This window comes from Mchenga conophoros, linkage group LG3 (genome assembly GCF_057382185.1).
Source record: "Mchenga conophoros isolate Kocher_MC1m ecotype Shallow Benthic linkage group LG3, M_conophoros_male_GT1.1, whole genome shotgun sequence".
Lineage (NCBI taxonomy): Eukaryota > Metazoa > Chordata > Actinopteri > Cichliformes > Cichlidae > Mchenga > Mchenga conophoros.
Genome location: NC_140528.1, coordinates 5,279,360 through 5,299,141, shown reverse-complemented (window position 1 = coordinate 5,299,141; position 19,782 = coordinate 5,279,360). Strand labels below are relative to the sequence as shown.

The 19,782-nt window shown below is 41.7% G+C and overlaps 1 protein-coding gene across 1 annotated transcript in view; it reads left to right on the top strand.

Moving 5' to 3' along the window:
- The first annotated feature begins 2,884 nt into the window (after nucleotides 1-2,884).
- LOC146577062 (uncharacterized) overlaps nucleotides 2,885-19,782 on the top strand; it is a 107,124-nt gene continuing 90,226 nt past the window's right edge. Inside the window, exons 1-3 of the mRNA XM_085268180.1 lie at nucleotides 2,885-3,060; nucleotides 7,156-7,261; nucleotides 11,086-12,186. Of these exons, the coding sequence (XP_085124306.1) occupies nucleotides 7,244-7,261; nucleotides 11,086-12,186 (1,119 nt within the window). The 5' untranslated portion in view covers nucleotides 2,885-3,060; nucleotides 7,156-7,243. The remainder of the gene's footprint in view (nucleotides 3,061-7,155; nucleotides 7,262-11,085; nucleotides 12,187-19,782) is intronic.

The window sequence follows — 19,782 nt, the reverse complement described above, 5'->3', positions numbered from 1 at the left end:
AGCAATGAGGAAATATAATGCAGTAAGTGAAACATGGATGTGTGGAACAGATTATCCCAAAGGTTGATTCTGTTCATCTGGACGTTCTCAGTGAAACATTTGGTCTCTCGGTCAGGTGACTCCTTTAGTCTCAGCTGACTGCAGCTTTCCAAACCTTTGTCACTGGATCACTCACTTCATCTCCAACGTGTCCCTGACACAGACAGCTGGAGCCGTTACAGCAAAATCATTGATCATCGTTTTTAGAACATTAGCTGGTGTTGGTGGGCAGGCTAGCAGTGCTAATTGTTAGCACTAGTTCTGCTGCTCTCCCTTTGTCTCTGTTATTGTTGGTCTTTAGTGAACAATAGAAAGTGTCTTCATGAGACTGTTGCCTAATGTTCAAATGTAGATAACACCACCTGCACCAACCTGTTACACAGCACAACCCTCTGGTGTAGCTTTGGCTGGAGCACATATTGGCAGCTCCAGTGACATCACCACTCCATGGTGACATCATCTCTACAGACTGTGGCTGTTACATATCCTCACCTGGTAATAATAAGACTGTCCTCAGCTGCACACAGCTCCAAGATGAACAAACTGAAGTAAATACAAATTAGAGTTACCATAGATTGAAATCTTGTAATCAGAGCTAATTCTTAGTGAAACTCTCACAACATCATATCATGATCCTGGGTTAGTGTCTCGGTCTCAGATCACAACATCAGCACAGGCTTGGCTTGGGTGAGGTATTGAGTGGTTCTTGTCCATGACAGCTGCAGGTACAGTGCCATCAGCCATGCTGCACCACATGTCTGCCCAGGAACATTAGTGTGGCTGAGTCTCATGTAAACATTGTGCTAAAGTGGTGGGAAAGTGGCTGCAAGCTGGCTGCACTGTGTCCAATACTCTCAGTATGATATCCACAAACCTCTGAGTGTCACAGAGTGGGCCTGTGCTCAGCTCACTGTGCCCCATTCAATTCTACTTGCATAGTTTTACAAGTAAAATTAAAAGTTGCTCAATGATAAGTTATTGTAGTAACAACTAAGTCCATGGTTATTATTTGTTAATAGTAGCTTAAAGCTTCTGCACCAATCATGGAGCAGCAGGTTTAGAGCATGTGGATCTACAAAAGTAAGTCCCAGTAAGATGGGCTGAGCCTTACATACTAGAAGAAACATGTCATTCCCAGCAGATGAAGCGCCCTTTAAAGCAGGATCTCACTTTAAACCTAAAGAACTTGCTATGAGCATGCAGTGCATTCATGGTTATTATTCATACGATTGTGGGGAGCTAATAAAGTGCAACTATCACATTACATTTTATTATTAAATTGTTGTTAACAATCCCTTCACTTCTGCTTATCTAATTCATGGTTGCAGGATGGCTGACAGCTTCCATTAGGCAGGAGGTAATGTCCATTCTGGCCACAGTGCAACCCACAATGTGTAACTGACACTATTATATTGCATTATGTCACATTGTTACATCTTTTTAATAAATGATGACAGTCAGCTGAATTTGCTGCCCCCTTGGTGGAGGACATCAGGATCAGCAGCTGCTGCTCCATCACAAACACCACAGAAGAAGAACAACACTGGATCAGATTATCTGGACGTGTTTGACAGGGACAGTGTTCATGTTCATGGACATCAGGACAAAAACAGACGATGGAAACCTGCCAGATTTGAGCTAAACTGCTCGTTTCCATGTGTAGTCCCTGGGAGGTCACATGACCAACAAAGACACACAAGCTGTGTCCCAAAACGTCGGCTGCATCCTCCGGAGGCCGCATTTGAAGGCCGATGACGTCACAGCCAGGCGACGAAGGCTGTCCCGATTCCTCGACTCCTTCAAATGCGTCCTTCATTCCCCCGAGTTTGAAGGATGGGTCGGGTGTGTCCTTCGTGGCCCACCATATCCCAGAATTCATAGCGCGGCCCAGCCAAATTTCAGCTGCCAACAATGGCGGCCGCTACTAAGTTTTAAAATTTAACGAGGGAGTACTACTTACTTACAATGAATTCCTTACACTATATAATTTTCCCGTCAGTGTTGGGGAATTCTCAGTGGTGCTTGGTGCCATACCCTCAGGGACTTTAATGTTATATAAAAACACTGACAGCTCAATATCTGCCTCAGTCACTCTCCCTGATCCAGCTGAGTCAGCAGTGGGAAAAATCTGCTTTTCACAGGAACTTGGTAACAGCAATAAGAGAATACGTAGTTTATTCCAAGAAGATATCATGTCTCTCCCATATATAGAATATCTTACTGGAACCGACATGTTCCAGATATCACCTGGAAGACAGTCTGGATGATCCCATAAATATCTAATTGTGAACAAGGTGAAGGAAATCTCATATAAAATTCTTCATAAATGTGACCCAGCCAGTCACTATATGGTAACATTTAAAAGAGACATAAATACTAATTGAACTTTCTGTGGGGATCATCCAGAAACTGTGGCACATCTCTTTTGGTTCCTCTACACAGAGATTCTGGAAGAATTTAGCAGTTTTGTTATTGTCCATATTTTAAGGGAGTTTTCTTTACGATGGAAAATGTTTTATTCTTTTTCTTTAAGTTCCCCAGGAAGAATGATAAATGTTTTTTATAAAATATTTGTTAATACTTTTAGCTATTTTATATCCATAAATGTAAGTTTATTAATAAAACACCATATTTCTGCCTTTTTATAAGGATATGAATTGTACATACAATCAATTTCAGACTCAACCAACAAAAAGCCTCTCAGAACAATATTTATATGTTGATTTTTTTCGCCTACTCATATCATCATTTTTTACTCCTGGTTCTGTATGTTCATGTTCTGTTCTTTTGTAAACTTCATCTGTTTGTATGTTGTATACTCATTGTGTTTCAATAAAGTTCGATTTAAAAAAAGGTACGTTCTAAACGAAGCTTCAGACGTCACTGATCACGTGACTCTGGCCAAACGAATCAAGCCTCGACACGGTGCTTCTGAAGCAGCGCGTTGATCTTTCTGACACACGCACCGGAGCGTCAGCTTCAAGCGGACCATCACTACGTCTCACATCTAAAGGTGTCAAGGTAACTTTGAACTGAGTTCAGTCAATCTGGAGTTTTTCCAAGTTTTCTGTTGCTCTCTGTGAGAGAAGAGCGTTAAAGGCGGGGCTCTCCAGAGTCCAGCAAAACAGGAAACCACAGCTGGGTGTGTGTAAGTGTGCAAACCAATAGAATGCATCGTGGTGGGGGGGGCATCACGGGCAAGAAAAAAAAAAAAATAATCGGTCGTACCCATGCTTCCCCGACGTCATGCCAGCGCATATTGGGAAATTCGTAGGCACCGATCGGTTTTCTATCAGCCATTTGCTGGGAGTAAGGGCGCCCTCCGTTTGCGAGGTGCGCCTGCTGCTGGCGGCACAGGGAGGAGAGGGCGGGGCGGCGGGGAGTCTCTGGCTGGCTGGAGCGGCATCTAATAACCAACTCGCAAAACAAAATAAAAACAACAAACAGATATTATGATACAGACTTATAATCTGCACCCATGTTTTTTCTAAATTCTATAAAGTGAGCGCGAGAGCCCTCGGTGCGCCTGCGCACTGCTGAAGTCAAAGTAAACTTTATTGTCATCTCCGCTACAGACAGTCCAGCATATAGAGAGACGAGACGACGAGGCTGCAGTTACAGCGGTGCAAGTAAACAAACAATAAATATAAGAAGAGTAAGAAAATAAATCTACACTTTAGGACTCGGGGTAAAGGATCAATAACAATTTAATTTATAATTTACAGTTTGATGATTTAAAGTCTCACACAACCCGTCAAAAGGGGCGGGGCCGGCTGCTTCCAAGTAGAGCACATTTCATTTATAATGATGTAAATCCAAGCCCATCATGGATTCACGATCTGAATCCTGGGTTGTGTGAAATCCCAGAAATCAACCTTAGACAAAGTGAATCTGTGAACTAAGGTGTAGGTCTGTTAGGTTAATTGTGCTGATCCTCGGGTTGGGGGATTTGTGTTTGTACTGGAGCGCAAAATTCAAACCAATGGAAGATGGACAACAAAAGTTCAAAGCCATCAGGTGCTCAGTTTATGTATTTATTTTTGGCCTACATCAGTAAGAAATGCCAAATTATATACACAAAGTTACAGGAATCACCACTCCTGTTATTCATGATGATTTCAGTAACATCACATAATAACATGTAACGTTATTATGTTAATGCTGATGCTGTGGTGAAATTCTCTGCTTCTTTTGTGTATTCTGCATCTATTACGTCAGATTGTCTTACCCCTCATATGGTTGAGAATTTTGCCAATACCCTGTTAACTACATGTTCCTCCATCCTCGACACTGTGGCACCTATTAAAATGAAGCGCCCCAGAACTTACTCACAATGTTGGTTAAGTGACTCTGTTCGCGCTCTACGACGTGCGTGTCGGCGGGATGAGAGAAGGTGGAGGAAAGATAAACTCCAGGCATCTTACGACATCCTACGTACTAGTCGCTTGAAGTTTCAAACTGCCGCCAAAATGGCTAAAGCAGCTTTTCTTTCAAAAATTATCTCTACCAATGGTAACAATCCTTGAATTTTATTTAAAATTTTTAACTCTGTGGTCAACCCCTGCCCCACTATGCCGCTGCCGTGCTCCACGGTTCTTTGCGAACAATTTTTAAATTATTTTTTAGATAAAGTCTCATCTCTTAAATCTGCTCTTCCTTTAATGACAGGCCCTGCGTTTACCCCTGACTGTTCCTCTTCCTTCTATCAGTTTGAACCCGTTTCACTCCCTACTCTTAAGCGTCTGGTTGAACAACTGAACAATACTAATCTCGTATATGATGTTCTTCCATCTCGTATAGTTAAGGACTGTTTTAGTGCAATTGGACCTAGTATATTGTCCCTTTTGAACTCTTCTTTGCTCTCTGGTTGCGTACCATCAGCCTTTAAACATGCTATAATTCAGCCTGTTCTTAAAAAAAGGAACCTCGATTATAATGATTATGCGAACTATAGGCCGATTTCCAAGCTTCCGTTCTTGGCCAAAATTCTTGAGAAGATAGTGTTGCTTCAACTCCAGGCCTACCTGGATGAGAATAGCATTAATGATAAATTCCAATCGGCCTTCAAACCACATCATAGCACTGAGTCAGCGCTGCTCCGAGTTCTCAATGACCTTCTACTAATGGCTGACAATGGACGCTCCTCGGTCCTAGTGCTATTGGATTTATCCTCGGCTTTCGATATGGTTGATCATAAAATCCTATTGGCGAGACTTGAGCACACTGTAGGCATCAAGGGTGTTGCCTTGGATTGGTTTAAATCATACTTGTCCAATCGGCTCTCCTCGGTTCACTTGGCCACTTCCTCTTCCTCCGCTGTACCTGTCTGTTGTGGTGTCCCTCAGGGATCTGTGTTAGGCCCTACTCTGTTCTCATTGTACATGCTTCCATTAAGCGCTATCTTTGAGAAATATCACATCGCTTTTCATTATTATGCTGATGACATTCAGATCTACTTTGAGTTAAATGATGACCTAGCTTTGTCCTTGAATAGTTTTCGAGAGTGCATGTGTGAGGTCAGGCAATGGCTCCTGGCAAATACTCTTATCCTTTATGATAAGAAAACTGAAATTGTGGTCTTTGGCAGTGACGTCCTTCGTGCCAAACTTCGTGATGCTTTTGGTTTTCTCACTAGCTCCTTTTCCGACACTGTTAGGAATTTGGGCGTGTTACTTGACAGCTCATTTAAACTTGATAGACAAGTGTCTGCTGTTGTTAGATCCAGTTTATACCAACTCCGCCTTATTTCTAAGGCCAGGCAGTATATCCCGCATAAAGACCTGGAAAAACTCATCCATGTCTTTGTAACTTCGAGGCTGGATTACTGCAATTCACTCTATTTTGGACTCCACTCTCCCTCCTCCATAGATTACAGACAGTCCAAAATGCTGCTGCACGCATTCTAACCAAAACTAAGAAGTTTGCCCACATTACTCCCGTCCTAGCTGATTTGCACTGGTTGCCTGTGAAATACCGTATCCAATTTAAAATTCTGCTGTTTACTTTTAAAATCACTAATAACACAGCACCGAGCTATCTTAAGGAACTCTTAAGCTTATATGTTCCTGCTAGGGCTTTAAGATCATCCTCACAGTTACTGTTGGTGCAGCCTAGATCTTGGCTGAAGTCTAGAGGTGATCGAGCGTTTGCCCTGGCCGCACCAGAGTTGTGGAACAACCTTCCCATTGGCATTCGGGCGTCTGACTCTATTCAATCTTTTAAATCACGGCTTAAAACGTATTTGTTTAATCTTGCGTTTTCTACCGGTTAAATGCTGGCCTTGTCTGCAGTGATTTATTTTACTAATTTTCCTATCTTGCTTTTTATTTGCGCTGTGTATGTCTTATCCCCATTGTGTGTTGATGGCACAGTTATATTGTGCTATAGCTATGTGCTATAGTTATATTTTTTCTATTGGTGGCTTTTTCCTGTGAACATAATTCTACACTTTTATTTTTATGACTCTGATTATACTTGTGTTAATTTGTTTTATGTTAAGCACTTTGGCATGCCATTGGTTTTTAAATGTGCTCTATAAATAAAGATTGTTGTTGTCCTGTAAGCACAGTCTGCCTGTGTCTTTTCTCTGCAAATGAACATTTTCAGCCAATATAGGTAATACATCAACATGGCTGCCGTGGCTAAGTTAGGAATATTTATAATGTCATTTCCAAAACTTGCATATGATCTGCAATTTGTAGCAGATCTACTGACTGTCACAGAGCAGCTGGAGCAGTCTCAAATGCAGGTCAGTCCACTGCTGCCCCCTGTGGCCAAGTGCCATAGCTACTGCTGGATGAACTCGTGACACATCTGCACCTGTTTCTATGAACACATTGAGTCTGAGTGGCTGCACTTACACTGGTGCATTCAAACATATTGAAAGATGCCAGCAATGTGGATTGTCAAGACTCAAACATATCCACATTGCTGGCGTTGCATCTTTCAATGGCAGCAATGGCAGGTATCAGTGCTCAAACCTTTTGTGTTTGTTTCCAACAAGTTGCCCACCTCGGGAAACAAAAATGTGTTCTTTTACTTGTCAGATGAACATATGAGACACTTTGTTAGGCTCCACACTGCACTGAAGAGTCAAAGATCTGTTTTGTGTCCCAGCTGATCAGCAGGAGGAGGAGAGTCTGACGGAGCAGCAGAGGAACATTTTCAGCTACTTGGACTCAGCTCAGCCACTACAGAGGAAACAATGAGCTCAACACAGAAGGTGACAGACAGAGCAGGACCATATGACCAAAGATATTTATCACCATATACATCTGAACATTTGCCATAACGATGTAGCTGACGATAGAATTGACACCAGACAAAATACTTTACAGCTGCACAACTTTATTAAAAACCCATCAATGTATTTTCACTGAAACAAGCAGCTGTTGTTTATGTGCATTAAAGTTATATAAAAATGTAACAGTGCAAATGCAAATTGCTCGCTGACAGTTTAACCAAAAGGCGTTTCCAGTGGAAACTGGCCGACACATCCTGAGCATAACCATGTATAATATCCACTAAACTTCAGAAGAGGTTATACAGTCGTGGCCAAAAGGTTTGAGAATTGCATAATATTGGAACCTGGAGAAGTTGCTGCTTAAGTTTTTATAATACAGATTTGTACATTATTTCAGATTGAACCTTTAAAGGGGCATTTCTGGACTTTTAAAGACCAGTAATGTACTTTTAAAGGAACATTTAAAAAAAATGTTCTTCTCTCTTCTCTTCTCTCTCCTTGTTCTCTCTCTATTTCTGAGAGTGTATCATGTAACACTATAGATCAACTTAGCTCAGAATATATAAAGCATATAAACAGTTACAGCAATATGATGCAACAAACACAGCAGCTACTGATCCAAAATACTCAAAGCTTCATAGAACTGAAACCAACATTTATTTTTAGCTCCATCCTGCTGCTGATACTGACTTTAGGTTTCTGAACATTAAACTTGTTGCTGCCTTTCATAGTGTGTAACTTGAAGGCCCTGAGTACTTTCTCCCACACTGGAAACACTGGGATGATCACATTATTTGAACATTACCTAATAAGACTGATTCAGCACAGACAGTTATGTTAAACTTTCCTAGCAGTCCTTCACAAACAGGGAACAGTCTGTCTATTCTCTCCATCTGTCAGCTGCTGCTGGCTCTTCCTCCTCCTCTTCCTCACACACTGCTGAGTTTGTCCTGGTGGATCATCAGGGCTGCAAAGCCTCACAGATGATGTGCAGCAGTGGCTCCCTCAGTCTGTCCTCACTCTGGACACTTGCAGTCGTCACACATGGAAATCAAATGTGTGATAAGCTGCAGGATTCAAACACAAGTGTAACTTATAAACACATGTTCATACTTTTATTCCACAATCAGAGAGAAAGAAACAGAGAGAGAGTGCAGGACAGACAGACAGGTGACAGTCTCAGGTGTACACACTGCTACACAACAGCACCAGAGAAGCAGGATTTAGTGTTTGTGTTATTACGAGTGTAAACAAGAAGAGTTCCAGATGGTGCAGTGGACACATGTGTGACTGCTGTGATTAAAGCATCTTTCTTTCAGCTTAACGAGTGAACCGTCAGCTCGTTCAAACACACGTTAAAGTGCGTTTGGCTCGACACCACCGAACAGAGGCAGCAATATAACACAGCTAACATTAACAGTGCAGTGAATCCTGCTTGTGCCGTGATGTTCAGGACTGCAAACCGAGCAGCATCACTGACTTTCAGCTTGTTGTGTTTGTGGATATATGACTGACTTTAATTATCCACAAAATCATCACATTCTCTGTCAGATGAAGGTCGACTATTGAACGGCGTATATTTTGAAGGCTTTAAAACCAAGTTAACGCTGAAAGTACAAACATCACTAATGTCACATGAGTCTGCCGACAAGGCATAGCTATGGCTATGAAATGCTCTTTGTGTATCACTTCTTCATTATGAAAGATGTCATTAATGCACTAGTAATGTCTCATCTGGAGTATTGTTCAATCATTTGGTCAGCAGCTAATAAGACAGATCTTAACAGACTTCAGTTAGTCCAGAATAAGGCGTCCAGATTAGTGTGAAGATGTTCATACTATACTAATATTGATCAAATGCATAATAACCTTTCTTGGCTTCCTGTACAGGCTAAAATATTCTATGGCTTACTTGTAGTTCTAAAGAAAGCAATTCTGTTAAACACGCCACATTTATTCTGCTCAGCTGCAGTATCCAGATGAAATACATCATCATATTACACAGTTTTCAACAAGCTGCAATTTAGTAAATGCTCGAGTTAAAAGTAACGTTTTGTAAAACTGTTACATTTAGAGCAACTTTTAAGTGGAATAAGTTGCCTTAAAAAATTAGAGAATTATTCAAAACTTCAATGAACACTTAAAAGCTGATTTACAGAGCTTTTAGTTGTTGTAAATATTGTAAGACATGATTTGTTTTTGAAATTTGTGTAATGTGCCTCAATGTTATTGATATTCATCATCAACATCATCAACTTTATTTATAAAGCACTTTAAAACAACCACAGCTGACACAAAGTGCTGTACAGTGGAACTGTAAAATAAAATTACATGAGATATAAATATAACACAAATAAAAGAAGAGTGAAATCATTAATTAAATAACTACTTCAATTAAAAAATAAACTAAGTCTCACTGAGGTTAAAAGCCAAGGAATAAAAGTGGGTTTTAAGACGTGATTTAAAAGTGGACAGTGAAGGGGCCTCTCTAACGTGCATGGGCAAATGATTCCATAACTTTGGAGCCACAATAGAGAAGGCCCCGCCCCCTCTGAGCTTCCTCCTGGATCTCGGTACCTCCAGGAGCAGCTGGTCAGCTGACCTGAGAGACCGACAGGGTGTGTGGAGATGAAGAAGCTCAGAGAGGTAAGGCGGGGCAAGACTGTGAAGGCATTTAAAAACAAACATAAGAATTTTAAAATGAACTCTAAAAGACACAGGCAGCCAGTGCAGAGAGGCTAGCACGGGGGTTATATGCTCTCTTTTTTGAGTTCCTGTTAGGAGTCGTGCAGCCGCATTTTGAACCAGCTGCAGACGTGAGAGCAATGACTGACTGACCCCCACATAAAGTGAGTTACAGTAGTCCAGGCGGGAAGAAATAAAAGCATGGATCACTGTTTCAAGGTGCTGCCTCGAAAGAAAAGATTTTACTCTTGCCAGTCGCCTTAAATGATAAAAACTGGACTTCACCACTGCTCTGATTTGGTTGTCCAATTTAAAATCACTGTCCAACTTAAAACCAAGGTCAGTAACAACAGATTTAAAATAGACTTCCAGGGATCCTAAAACAACAGGGGAGGACTCACAGGGACCACTGGGTCCAAACACCAACAGCTCTGTTTTCTTTTCATTAAAATTTAAAAAGTTTAGAGCCAACCAAGCTTGAATGTCATCTAGACATGTCAAGAGAGGTTTTATGGAGATGCCATCCTTGTGTTTTAGTGGCAAATAAAGTTGGCAGTCATTGGCATAACAATGAAATGAGATCCCATGCCTTCTAAGGATAGAACCCAGAGGCAATAGATACAGTGAAAAGAGCAGTGGCCCTAAAATTGAGCCCTGTGGGACGCCGCATGACAGAGGAGCAGAAGACGATTCGTAACCGAGAAGGCTGACAGAGAAATATTATTATTATTATTATTATTATTATTGATTGCTTATATTTGAACAATTGTGAAACCTCACTGTGGATGTAAGAGTGAAATTATGTGGATATCTTGAATCCACTTTATTGTGTAATGTTTTATGTGAGTATTTGACGGAAGACGAGCAACATCTGTTGTGGAAGCTAACGGGGTTCCTTTAGAATAAACAAACATAGGATTTATTATCACTGAATAATTCTGTATAAATTGGATGTAATGTGTTAGAACTACCAGCAGGTGGGGATAAGAGACCTTTAAGGTGTTTGGTGCCACGCTCCACCTTCAGGTTTAAAACTAGTGTTAATGGAGTTTGAAGGTTGAGTTTGTTCCACGACTGCATTTCACTCACTGCCTCTGTTTGTATCTCTGTCACTGCAGGACCAACATGGAGCCAGAAGTCAGCGCTCTCAGGAGGCGGACAAACCTCACAGAAGAAAGGGAGAGAAAAAACACACCTGTGACGAGTGTGGGATGGAGTTTACTCTGAAGGCTTCACTAAAACAGCATCAGGTCATCCACACTGGAGAGAGACCGTTCAGCTGTGACTTGTGTGGAAAGTCTTTTTCCTTGAAGGGTTACCTAACAAGACACCAACTCATCCACAGTGGAGTTAGAGCGTACAGCTGTGATCAATGTGGCAGAGCTTTTACTGACAGTAGCCACTTACAGAGGCATCTAGTTACCCACTCTGGAATTAAGGCATACAGCTGTGACGAGTGTGGGAAGGGTTTTACTGAGAAGGGTTACCTAAAACAGCATCAGGTCATCCACACTGGAGAGAGACCGTTCAGCTGTGACTTGTGTGGAAAGTCTTTTTCCTTGAAGGGTTACCTAAAAACACACCAACTCATCCACAGTGGAGTTAAAGTGCACAGCTGTGATCAGTGTGGCAGAGCTTTTACTCACAGTAGCAGCTTACAGAGGCATCTAGTTACCCACTCTGGAATTAAGGCATACAGCTGTGACGAGTGTGGGATGGAGTTTACTCTGAAGGCTTCACTAAAACAGCATCAGGTCATCCACACTGGAGAGAGACCGTTCAGCTGTGACATGTGTGGAAAGTCTTTTTCCTTGAAGGGTTACCTAAAAACACACCAACTCATCCACAGTGGAGTTAAAGTGCACAGCTGTCATCAATGTGGCAGAGCTTTTACTCAAAGTAGCAGTTTACAGAGGCATCTAGTTACCCACTCTGGAATTAAGGCATACAGCTGTGACATCTGTGGAAAAACTTTCAGCCGGAGAGGGAGCCGAAATACACACCTACGCATTCACACCGGACATGATGTGTACTGCTGTGAACAGTGTGGCAAACAGTTTACAACAGACGCAGTCTTACAACGACACATGCTTACCCACACTGAGGAGAGACCTTATCAATGTGACCTGTGTGAGAAGACTTTTAAATCTCCACATCACCTGAGACGACACCAACAGATCCACACCAGAAAGAGACTCTACAAGTGCAGCTACTGTGAGGTATGTATTTATTAGGGGTGCAACGATACACAAAATTCACGGTTCGGTTCGGTTCGATACTTTGGTGTCACGGTTCGATATTTTTTCGATACATAAAATGTTCATGCCTTTTTAATTTGTCATTTATTAAACTTATAAATATATATTTTAACTCAAAAGTACAGTTTTTAAATTTAATGTTGCTGAAACAAAAGTAATTTAAAAAATAAATATATCTCAGGGGAAAGCAATTTTTTGATTGATGTTTTGTTTCCTTTACAATATTGTTGAAAAAATTGTTGAAAAACAAATTACAACATTGTATAAAAATTACAATCATCAACTCAAATACTTGGTTCTAATTGAATAGAAATTTCTATGAACTTGTAAGAACTGTGTAGGACATGAATCAGTCTGTGTCAGATCCTGAATTTGAAATTTCCACTGAAGTCACGGGTAAGAGGCAAGTGGAACCAAGATCGAGGCCATTTGCTTTTTGAAGTTTGCAAAGACTGCTAAATTGTGCCAGTGGTAGTTCACTCTTTGCAACATAGTAGCTGTTCTAAACAGATTTTTTCAGGTTTATTTTTAGTATGTTATTTGCAATTGGTGTTTGTTCTGGGAAAGATATTGCAGACTGAGCAATAATGCATTTCTTGCATTTCTCATGGGTTCTAATGGGGGCCTTTCTTAAAATTACTGGTCCCAGTAACAAAGGCGCTTGTTGACTCAGCAATTGAAAGAAAACCAACGACACACCCGGCAGAACATTATGTTATTTACACGGGTCCACATAAGTGGTCCGGATGTGCGCATTCGCTGTCAAAATAAAAGACGCGCACCAGATAAGAAGTTGCAGCGTGCGTTTGCGTCCATATAAAAGGCACTGTTTTTGTCCGCTAGAGTGGGATTTTCACGGCACATTCCACACCACATCTCTGTGCGTTCATCATTTGTTTGAAGCTAGCTCATCTCCTGCAACCACTTTTCCGAGAATACGTGCTTCTTTTGTGGTTCGGACTCCTTCTGACATTTCTTTGGAGGTGGAGGAACATCACAGTAATTGCTTAAAGGAGCTTCTTCGACATCTTTAAGAGTTCTAAACAAATGTCTGTCCTCCTCCAGAAAATCTTATGTATGCAAACACGCGTTGCAACTTCATATCTTGTGCGCTTTTTTTTTTTTTTTTTTTTTTTTGACAGCGAATGCACACCTGCGGACCACTTATGTGCAGCCCCGGTTATGTAGCTCATCATATTGCAGCCACAGAAATTCTTTTGTCCATGAAACCATAAAGCTGCACTTTCTTTTTGCCTTATAGTCTGATTTGTCATAACTTCTCCGTTTTGTGGTAAGCTTTTCTTTGGCTGTCACTTCTTCACCCTGACCTGTCTTATTTGGCTCAGCAGAACTAAAATATATATCCTGCTGCTTTTACACACACACACACACACACACACATAACGCTCAGTGATTATCTGCGCGATCAACCTCTCACATGTTTAAGCTGCGGGAGATTTCACTTGTCATGTTTGCATAGTAAGCTAACGATTGATAAGATGATGTCAGAGGAATTGGTGCACAAATTATCATCACTCACAGATCAGTACTGTCGCTCTCTATACACAGTTCGTGCGATTGCAAAGTGAAAGCAAAAAACAAGCGCAAATTCAAACGCGATTTCGATATGTCACATATTGACAGTGGCTCACCGATGCCAATGACATAATTACCCAGCTACATTTCCGAAAGAATGCAAAAGCATTGACATATATTTTTCCTTCCTACAATAGCCCGACGGGCAGGGAAGAGATAGATTTTGGTAGCCCGACTGGAAAAATCGCTAGCCCCAGGACATCGGACTAGCAATTTTGCAAGCCCTGTATCTGATTGAGGAATCACTCATCTTTGGAAAAGAGAGTTTATTACAGAGAAATGGCTCTTTCCAAAATAAAAGCTATACTATACGCTTCTTCTGGGCTATATTCTCAGCAGCATATTGTAGCGGGTCAGGGCTGTTCGGGATTCTGTTTGTACAGTTATGTTTTGTTTATGTTGCCATAGTGACGGGTGACGCCCTCTCACTGCGACGGTGTGTCCTTCCGGGGTCAGAGGGCGCCCTGTGTGTTGTTGTTGCTGTGCGGTTGCCGCGCTGAGCAGTTAGCTAGCGGCAGTGTTCTTCGGCAGATGTCAATAAACGGCTGTGCTCCCTGGCTAGCTCACGGGAAGCAAGACCAAACGACACCTCCGTCTCCTCCTTGTCTGAGCTCGCCACATTGGTGTCAGAAGTGGGATGATGGTGGCACCCCATGTTCTGACCCGAGTGACTTTCCCCCCGCCGGTCGTGACCGGCTGGTGCGCCAAAAGAAGGCACCTGGACATTTGCAGGACTTTGTGTGGGGTAATGGGGTCGTCGGGGACGACTGACCCCTTAGGTTGGGGCTATGTAGCGGGTCAGGGCTGGTCGGGGTTCTGTTTGTACAGTTATGTTTTGTTTATGTTGCCATAGTGACGGGTGACGCCCTCTCGCTGCGATGGTGTGTCCTTCCGGGGTCAGAGGGCGCCCTGTGTGTTGTTGTTGCTGTGCGGTTGCCGCGCTGAGCAGTTAGCTAGCGGCAGTGTTCTTCTGCAGATGTTAATAAACGGCTGTGCTCCCTGGCTAGCTCACGGGAAGCAAGACCAAACGACACCTCAGTCTCCTCCTTGTCTGAGCTCGCCACAATATTAAACATATCAGGTCCCCATAAGGAGAATCCTGTGCTAACGGCTGTCTAAATGACTCGGGTAAAGTTTGTAGCATGCATGCTTGTTGTTTTTGTCTGTTTCCACTTGTCTTTGCACTAGGATGATGTCGGCGTAAATGTGCAGTCATATTCGTTGTGTTCCCACTAGTGCTGTCAGCGTTAATCTCGTTGAAATGATGTTAACACCACAACACGGCAAATCTCCGTTAACGAGCTACCCCTGATCGCCCCGTGCGTGGGGCTAGACGGCCAACACGTTAACGAGCCAACTGCGCTAACACACTAGTTCCCACCCATGTAATTGAGCATTGCGTGGCACATCCAACATACTGTTTTACTTTAGTCCATGACACGCTTACCTTCAGGGTCATACGTCACATGAAAACCAAAATAGTTCCAAACGCCAGATCTTTTATTTATTTATTTTTTTTGTCCCGTTGGGTCTTTAGCCATCAGAATTGTTGTCTTAAGGCCAAGAAAAATGCCAAGCGGATTTATTTTACCAAGTGGATCATCATGGCCTTGCCATATTGGTCCATTTGATTGACCTTTATTATAAATTAGAGATGGCACGATACCACTTTTTTATGTCCGATACCGATATCATAAATTTGGATATCTGCCGATACTGATATGAATCCGATATAGTGTTTTTTAATCAACAAAACTGTTTTTTAAATATCTTGCTGCATTTTGAAAGTCTGCAAGTTCATAATCAAGTTTAAAACAACAACTACACTAAAACTATTCTGTTATACCTGTATACAAAAAAAATATTTCATAGTTCAGCAATACTGATCAATCTAATAGGCAAGGCAAGTTTATTTGTATAGCACAATTCAACAACAAGGTGATTCAAAGTGCTTTACAGAGACATTAGAAACAGAAACAAATAAAAAGCATGATTTAAAATTGATTAAAACAAGCAAATAAACTAACTAACTAATTAACAAACAAACAAACAAAACAGTATATAAAATCAAAACAGATAAAATCAGAACAGTAGATAAAATCAGTAGTTAAATGTAAGTTTTGAAATTTAAGCTTAAAAGTGTGGATTTGGTGCTTTATTCAAATGCAGCTGAGAACAGGTGAGTCTTCAACCTGGATTTAAATAAACTGAGTGTTTCAGCTGATCTGAGGCTTTCTGGGAGTTTGTTCCAGATATAAGGAGCATAAAAGCTGAATGCAGCTTCTCCGTGTCTGGTTCTGACTCTGGGAACTGATAAAAGACCGGATCCAGATGACCTGAGGGATCTGGAAGGTTCATACTGGGTCAGGGGGTCATTGATGTATTTTGGTCCTAAACCATTCAGAGCTTTATAGGCCAGCATCAGAACTTTAAAGTCTATCCTCTGACGGACAGGCAGCCAGTGTAAAGACCTCAGAGCTGGACTGATGTGGTCCACTTTTTTGGTCTTAGTGAGGACTCGAGCAGCAGAGTTCTGAATGAGCTGTAGTTGTCTGACTGATTTTTTTTAGGTAGACCTGTAAAGATGCTGTTACAGTAATCAAGCCTACTAAAGATGAATGCATGGACTAGTTTTTCCAGGTCCTGTTGAGACATCAGATCTTTTATCCTTGAAATATTCTTGATAGTAAGCTGACTTTGTTATTGTCTTAATGTGTTTTTCTAAGTTTAGGTCTGCATCCATCACTACACCCAAATTTCTCGCCTGGTTTGTGGTTTTTAGATGTATAGATTGAAGTTCTCTGGTGACCTGTAATCGTTTTTCTTTGGCGCCAAAGACTATTACCTCAGTTTTGTTTTTGTTTAGCTGGAGAAAATTGTGGCACAACCAGTCATTGATTTCCTCAATGCATTTACCAAGAGCCTGTACAGGGCCTCGGTCTCCTGGTGACATTGTGATATATATTTGTGTGTCATCTGCATAGCTGTGATAGTTTATTTTGTTGTTGTTTATAATCTGTGCCAGTGGGAGCATGTAAATGTTAAACAGAAGGGGTCCCAAGATGGAACCTTGGGGAACTCCACATGTGATACTTGTCTGCGCAGATGTGAAGTTACCTATTGATACAAAGTATTTCCTGTTTTCTAAGTATGTTTTGAACCAGTTTAGTACAGTTCCTGAAAGACCTGCCCAGTTCTCCAGTCGTTTGAGTAATATGTTGTGGTCAACTGTATCAAATGCTGCACTGAGATCCAGTAAAACTAGGACTGACATTTTTCCACTGTCTGTATTCAGACATATGTCATTAAACACTTTGGTCAGAGCGGTTTCAGTGCTGTGGTTCTGTCTAAAACCTGACTGGAAGGCATCGTAGCAGTTATTCTGTTTTAAGAAGTAACTGAGCTGTTGAGAAACTGCTTTTTCAATGATCTTACTTAAAAACGGGAGATTTGAGATCGGCCTGTAGTTGTTCATTTGTGTCTTGTCAAGATTGTCCTTTTTCAGTATAGGTTTGATTACAGCAGTTTTTAGTGATTCTGGAAACACACCAGATAATAAAGAAAAGTTGACGATCTGTAACAGGTGTGACTCTAAAGTCTTTGAGACCTTTTTGAAAAAACTTGTTGGCAGGACATCTAAACAGCAGGAGGAGGAGTTCAGTTGACCTAAGATGTCCTCCAGGTCTTTGCTGTTAATCGGGTGAAACTGTTTCATGGTGTTTAAACTGTTTTTTGGTGGACACAGTACATATCCTGGATCTGCTGTTGATGTACCAATTGCTTGTCTAATTTTTTGGATTTTTTCTGTGAAGAATTTGGCAAAGTCATTGCAGGCCATGGTCGAATGAAGTTCAGCTGCCACTGACACAGGAGGGTTTGTTAGCCTGTCAACTGTAGAAAATAAGACCCGAGCATTATGGCTGTTTTTAGTGATGATGTCAGAGAAGTAGGACCTCCTTGCATTCCTCAGTTGTAAATTATAATTGTGAAGTTTCTCTTTATAAATGTCATAATGAACCTGGAGGTTTGTTTTTCTCCATCTGCGCTCAGCTTTCCTACACTCTCTTTTTTCATTTTTCACCAGTGTGGAGTTTCTCCATGGAGACTTCTTCCTTCCAGAGATAACCTTCACCTTAATGGGAGCAATAGTGTCCATTACATTTAACATGTTAGCATTGAAGCTATTGACGAGCTCATTGACTGACCCTCTGGACAGGTCAGGTGTTAATGGGAAGACCTGGTTAAAAATTGCACTACTGTGTTCAGTTATACACCGTTTTGTGATCACTGTTGTTGATATATTTGTGTGGGCTGAGATTTTACTTTCAAAGAAAACACAGTAATGATCAGACAGGCCCACATCAGACACAGTAACCTTTGAAATGCTCAGGCCTTTGGAGATCAGTAGGTCAAGAGTGTGTCCTCTATTATGTGTGGCCTCTGTTACATGCTGAGTCAGCCCAAAGTTGCCCAGAGTGTTACTCAGGTCTTTAGTCCCTTTGTCCTGAGGGTTGTCCACATGAATGTTAAAATCCCCAACAATAATTACACAGTCAAAATCAACACAGATCACAGACAGCAGTTCACTGAGGTCATTAAAAAAGTCTGTGCAGTATTTGGGAGGCCTGTAAACATTAAGAAACACAACTTTGGATGGGGCCTTCAGCTGTAAAGCCACATATTCAAAAGACTGAAAACTTCCAGGAGATAGCTGCTTACATTGAAATGATTCATTAAATAAGACAGCAACCCCTCCTCCTCTCCTGCTCACCCTGGCCTCACTGATAAAACTGTAGTTAGGAGGGGTCGTCTCGATGAGAACAGCTCCACTGTTACTTTGGTCCAACCAAGTTTCAGTTAAAAACATAAAATCAAGGCTGTGCTCAGTGATTAAATCATTAATTAAAAATGTTTTCCCAGCTAAAGAGCTAACGTTTAATAAAGCCAACTTAAGTGTTTTAGAGGCATTACTTGTCCCCTCGTGTTTGGGAGCAGTCTGTGGCACACAAGGTATGTTTACTATGTTTAAAGATCTTTTAGAGTGCACCTCTCTGTGTTTTGACCAGGCCACATGTCTCCTTCTGTCACCTAAAAGTACAGAGATTTTAAAACCTTCTAGTAAACAGGGTCCCAGCTTCTCCTGGGAAAAGTCACCACTGCCATAATCCTCATAGCCCGGACCCTTCACACATCACACATCAGACTGCGGAGACAGAGCGTGAAGGTGGTAAAGAGGAACTAAGGGGGGCGAGGCTGGGCAATGTGACTTCGATTGCTCTGTTGAGGGTGGGGCTCGATGGCGAACCTTTGGCCGCTCTGGTGGGGGGTTTATGGGGGACAAAAAGGGATTGGGACGGGGGGTAGATCTGAGCCCAGCATTGACCCGCTCCATCATCTCCTCAGTGAATTTCAGGTGTGGGGGGGAGGGAGAAAGGGAGGGGGAGGAGGGTGATGGCCTGTCAGGGGTTTGGGGGACTGGGGAAGGTTGTGGTCCCTTGTCCTGGTCGTTGGTGTTGTTGAGAGAGTTGGAGGCAAATAGGGACCCCTTTTCTTGCCTTTCTGAGGCTCTTCCCGGGTGGGGGCAAATGGAGCTCCTCCTCAAGGTTTCTGCTGGGCTTTGTCTGTTCTTGGAGTACTGTTTGTTCCTCTTTATGCGATAACTCCTCGTTTATCTCAGCCTTGGCACCAAGCACAGATGGATAACGTATGGAATAAAACAAGTTGGAGGTTTAATAAACTTAAACCTACACCATCCTCCCTATTCTGGTATTTTAAAGAGTACTTAGCGTAAATATTAAGCAACCTAACTAATAGGGTTCCAACTCCCAGCAACAACAAAAATAAATAAATAAAAAATAGGTAACCACCCCTCACGCGCCACCCCATGATGCTTAATCGACGTAATCAACCTTAATTTGATGCAGTGTGAAAAAAAAATGCACAGAAATCAATTATTTTTCA